Source organism: Carassius gibelio, chromosome A16, assembly GCF_023724105.1.
Source record: "Carassius gibelio isolate Cgi1373 ecotype wild population from Czech Republic chromosome A16, carGib1.2-hapl.c, whole genome shotgun sequence".
NCBI classification, from domain to species: Eukaryota; Metazoa; Chordata; class Actinopteri; order Cypriniformes; family Cyprinidae; genus Carassius; species Carassius gibelio.
This window is the reverse complement of record NC_068386.1, coordinates 31,381,311-31,386,310: the sequence shown is the minus strand read 5'-3', so window position 1 is coordinate 31,386,310 and position 5,000 is coordinate 31,381,311. Positions and strand designations below refer to the sequence as shown.

The following is a 5,000-nucleotide window of genomic DNA, read 5'->3' as shown; positions in this document are numbered from 1 at the left end:
TTACTACAACATAAGGAAAGCCATAAAGAAATTAGAAAAGACCCCTCTCCACTTACCTGTCATGCTCTGTCCAAAACTAAATGACGGTTTTGGGGCTTCTGCTGAATCAGCAGGTTTCCCAAATGTAAGTGTAGGCTTGGGGAAATCTTTTGGAGGGTCCGACTCGCCAAAAGAGAAGCCCAAGGTTGGTGCCGGTTTGTCAGCTTCCTTGGAAGCACCGAATAAGAATGCACCGGAGGGTGCGGAGGTGTCCTTTTTCTCTTCCGTTTTTCCGAAGGTGAAGGTGGACGTCACTAGAGTTTGCGATTTCGTTGATGGTTCCCCAAATCTCAATGCAGAAGATTCAGCTACTAAAGACTTGCCAAAAATAGGAATGACATTCGCTGCCGTCGTTGTTGCAGTGGTCGAAACTGTTTCTGAGGAAGCAGGAGCATCTTTCTCAGCTTTGGATGGGGGCACAGAAAAACTAAAGGATGAATCTGAGCTTCCTTTCTCACTGGGTTTAGCTCCAAACAAAAATGCTGAGTTTTCGGAGCCAGAAGCTTGAGAGCTGAAAGTGATTCCACCATCACCACCAAATTTAAATCCTGTACTAGAATCCTGAGATTTAGTCTTTTTTTCAAGCGAGTCATCTACGGATCCACCAAATGTAAAGCCCTTTGACAAGCTCTCTGTTTTTGCTGTGGATTCTGATGAGGCACACCCAAGTGTGACCCCACCAGAAGCTGCATCCGAGGATAAGCCTCCAAATTTGAAGCCCTCTGATTTTGAGGTTGAGTTGGAGGACCCAAATCCAAATTTAAATCCACTTGTGGTGGAAGTAGTATCTGAGAAAGTGCCTCCAAACTTCAGTCCAGCAGAGGTTGAGTCCGTAGAGCTGGTACCAAACTTAAAAGCAGATGAACCTGATTCTGTACTGTTGGACTGAACGCCAAATGATGAACTAAAACCTGAAAAAGAAATGAGAATTCTGGTCATCAGCCTGCTCCTACAAAACAGTAAGCAGCTGCTTTGAAGTCTCCTGACTAATGGAAATATCATTGCAGGGCACTTTACCTTTGGACTCTATTTTAGCCCCTGGTTTTGCTGACTGGCAAGCCACACACTGCTGGTCCTCTGCCTTATTCTGAACACAGCACACCTCACACTCCCAGCTCCCCTCAGGATTCTTAAACTTGTCCCCGAATCCTATCAAAGGCGCAGCAGTGCTTGCAGGTGCAGAGACTGGGGTCGAGACCGATGCGGCTACAGCTCCTGTAATAGACCAAGGAGCAAGACATGACGTATGCAATTATTTTTTATTTATTTGTGGGCATTAAAATGTTTTAACTCTTAATAACTGCATTACTAAAACTTTACCAGGTTTAGAGCTCTGACAGGCTACACATTTCACATCCTGTGCCTTGTTTTGAACCATGCATACATCACAATCCCAAGACCCCCCTGGCTTCTTAAATTTGTCCCCAAACCCTAACAGTCCAGTTGCTGAAGAAGCAGTTGTTGTTGCTGTGGTGGTTGCAGAAGAGGTGGCAGAGAGGGTGGACGAGGCGTCAGAAAGAGCTGGTAAAGTCAGTCTGGATTTCACTCCAGTCCCTGGTTTGGACGTGTCACAAGCTACACATTTAACTACGTCCGGTTTGTTCCTGACCAAACATGTGTCACAGTCCCAGCTACCAGCTGGAGGAGCGAAGAGGGAGCTGATGCTCGCAGGAGCTTCTGTGGGTTTACTGTCTGATTTAGAGGCAGAGTCTGTGTTGGGTTGCGGTGCAAGACAAGCTACACACGTCTTGTCTGAGGACTTGTTTTGCAGTAGACAAGTACCACAGCTCCATGACCCTGCAGGTGGCCTGAACTTGTCCCCAAAACCCGAAAGAGCAGCAGAGGATGTTGATATAGACGGCAGAGGTTTATCAACTGCATTCTGAGCAGGGGATGCAAATCCTAGAAATAAGAAAAGGGTAAATGCATGCAAAAAGCAATGGCCTTCAAAAAATTACAAGTAAAAATAAATAAAAAATCATGAAAAGCCAGTCGTACCAGGTCCCTTAAGTATATCCAATACACTGCCCTGTTTTAAAACCTTTGCAGGTTTGAAGGGTCCTTCAAACTCCTTTTCTTCACTGGCCACTGATTTGACTGCAAAACATACAGAGTAGTAGTAAACACTATAACTATACTTCAATTGAAAATACAACTGCTTTGTAAGTCAAACCTTACCTGGTGCTACTGTTGGAACAATTTTCCCATTGGAGTAAGAGGGGCCCGTCTTCATAGTAGGCGCACTGAAGGTGAATCCAGACTGCAGGGAAGGATCATTAATGCATTTCCTTGTTTTGTATTAAATGTAAAGAGTAAGGGACAAAGGAGACCTACTGATGGAGAGAAAGTTGGAGGACTGGCAGCTGTTGCCTTGACGATAGGTGAAGAGAACGTGAAGGGGACAGATGGTGGTGTGGATGGTGCAGCTGGCTCCTGATAAAACCAATAAAAATGGCACATTACAAATACTCGTCCACCATAACTGCTATGAACCTCTGTCAGCTTGATAAGCCAAGACAACAGCAGGCAGAGGGCACAATTCTAAAGTGTCAGAGGGGAGGTAATACCTTATTTGCTGCCGGTTCCTCAGAGGCAGTCGCAAATGGTTTTGAGGGGAGCGATGAGGTGGGGGTAGGAGAGGAGAAATTTAATGTTGGCAAAGTGAAACTGCTGGGAAGAGAAGCAGGGGGCAGGTCTGGTTCCTCGACAAACTGAAAGGAGAACAGTTTACATAAGCATTATACCATTCCGTTGGACAGCTTCAAAATAAGTTCTACTTTACTCAAGTCTCTGACCTCATCTTCAGGTTTTTTGGATGAAGGTCTGATGGCCCTATCCCTCTTCATTTTGCCCCCTATTGAACCAGCGCTACTGACTGCAGGTGTGCTGGACAAGGGGTAGGACAAACTGCTTGTGCTGGGGACAAACAAATTGATGGACTGAGTACATATGCAAGTGAAGCCACTAACCGTTCTCCTTGTCCCATTAAAAAGAATAGAGAATCAAACGATCAAATATTTCCTCTTACCTGGGAGAGGGAGCCTGGCCATGATCTGAAATTTGAGGTGATTGTCTTACCGGCTACAAAAGGCAAAGAAAACAAAAGTTAGTTCTCTGGAAGAGCTCAAAATGCAGAGTTGCTATAATCCACTTTATTACAGTGCATGCAGTTTTTGTAGACAGTTTCAGCATTAGGTGGACAATGTACATTACTGTTTAGAGGAGTAAAACATTTTTTTTTTATGTTTTTGAAAGAAGAGTCTTTATGCTTACTAAGGCTGAAATTTTTTTAAACCGTCAAAAAGTCCAAATTTACCCTTCATTTCATTTGTTTTATAGTCATATAGTGAATTTTAATGCAGGATGCATTGTTAATTATTAAACTCACAGTCTCCCTGTTGTTTTTCTCCACTCCTCTGTTCACTCCACCTGGGGTCAGTGATGGTCTAAAGGATACCGAACGGTTACCAGACACTGCAGCAGCTGCAGGGACCACCAGCTTTTGCACAGGAGGGACTGACGGCTCCAGCTGTGTGTTGAAGGAACAACATTACAAATACAGCAGACAGTTCCCTACACCACTATGCAAATTATACTAGGCTATCCATTTTCTGGAGGTGTGTGTGTGTGTGTGTGTGTGCGTGCGTGTGTGCGATTACCCATACAGCTATTTTATCTTTCTACATCCAAATTTTCAATTTGCAAAACAACAATCTCACAGCCCTGGATATTTTGGATTATAGGTGGGTGAATAGGCACATTGTTTGGGATTAGTAGCCAGCTGCCACATTTGTTTACAGTTAACGAGGAGCAGCAGAAGCAAAGTAAAAGTTGCCAATTTTACATGATGCACTAAGGTACAGTTATAAATTGTTTATAAAGCATGAAAAAAAGTTTTTTTTCCCTACACATCCAAGATAGACCCCGATTTTAATCTTAAACTTCAAATTCATAAATAGCTGGACTCACCCTTTTCCTCTTTGCCTGAAAATTTGAAACATCAAGGTCTGTGTGATTCAGTGACTGAAAAAATAAGAAAGGAAAGTTTAAAGACTGTATGGACTGAAAACTCAATAGAAGTGAATTTCAAAGTGTTGCAGAATAAAAACTACCATGACTTGGTACTTACAGCTGACAGAGGTGATGAAACTGTAGACGGAATTCTTTTTGCATCCTGCAAAGTTACCAAAACAGGTTTTAAAATGAAATGATTTTGTTGCTTTTTCCACATCTAAGGGAACTATTTGTTTAGCAATTGTTTATTTTAAAAGAAACATTTGTTCAATTTTTAATTCTTTTTCTTCTACAGGCTTAGTAACACTGAAATGTTTTATTTAATTTTAAAAAATTGATACCATAGCAGATAGCACAGACATTGAACTCACAGCAAGAGGACTGGACATGCGCTCCAGGGACTGTAGGATGCGTCTCGCTGTGGCACTGGTTACTCCACAGGGTTGAGCTCCAGCTGGCTTTGCCTTTATCTGTCTCCTAACGGGAGGCTGAGCAACCACAGACCAGATTTAACAATTTTATAAGAGTATAAAAAGTAATATGAAATAATAGTAGTACTGGCCTATGAAATTATAGTCAATCATTGGCATGATTGTTCATACCTGGTAAGGAGTAGCTGGACGCGAACGAGCCGATCTCATCGCAGCAGCTCCTCCATACGTGGTCTTCCCTGGGTAGAAGGGTGAATCCCCCAACTGACTGGAGTTTAGCACTGAACTGCTCAACACTGACTACAAGAGAACAAACATGCCTAGCATTAACCTCCATCTCAGTAAAGTGAGTAGTCATTATTCATCTGACAAGACAACTTGGACATTAAAGGAAACCTTAAAAGAACACCGATTGCTCATTTTCCCAATTATACAACACCATTCAAAAGATTTGTTAAAGTATTTATCCTAATCAAGCTTGCATTTAATAAAAACAAATATTGTGAAATATAATTT

The 5,000-nt window shown here is 42.5% G+C and overlaps 1 protein-coding gene across 1 annotated transcript in view; it reads right to left on the bottom strand.

Moving 5' to 3' along the window:
- LOC128030603 (nuclear pore complex protein Nup153-like) overlaps positions 1 to 5,000 on the bottom strand; it is a 12,783-nt gene that overhangs the window by 2,638 nt on the left and 5,145 nt on the right. Inside the window, exons 3-16 of the mRNA XM_052618359.1 lie at positions 4,656 to 4,784; positions 4,425 to 4,541; positions 4,169 to 4,213; positions 4,009 to 4,062; positions 3,428 to 3,568; positions 3,068 to 3,120; positions 2,835 to 2,955; positions 2,607 to 2,750; positions 2,374 to 2,472; positions 2,218 to 2,299; positions 2,038 to 2,136; positions 1,360 to 1,941; positions 1,057 to 1,254; positions 57 to 950 (exon numbers count right to left, since the gene is read on the bottom strand). Coding sequence (XP_052474319.1) covers positions 57 to 950; positions 1,057 to 1,254; positions 1,360 to 1,941; positions 2,038 to 2,136; positions 2,218 to 2,299; positions 2,374 to 2,472; positions 2,607 to 2,750; positions 2,835 to 2,955; positions 3,068 to 3,120; positions 3,428 to 3,568; positions 4,009 to 4,062; positions 4,169 to 4,213; positions 4,425 to 4,541; positions 4,656 to 4,784 — 2,758 coding nt within the window. The remainder of the gene's footprint in view (positions 1 to 56; positions 951 to 1,056; positions 1,255 to 1,359; positions 1,942 to 2,037; positions 2,137 to 2,217; positions 2,300 to 2,373; positions 2,473 to 2,606; positions 2,751 to 2,834; positions 2,956 to 3,067; positions 3,121 to 3,427; positions 3,569 to 4,008; positions 4,063 to 4,168; positions 4,214 to 4,424; positions 4,542 to 4,655; positions 4,785 to 5,000) is intronic.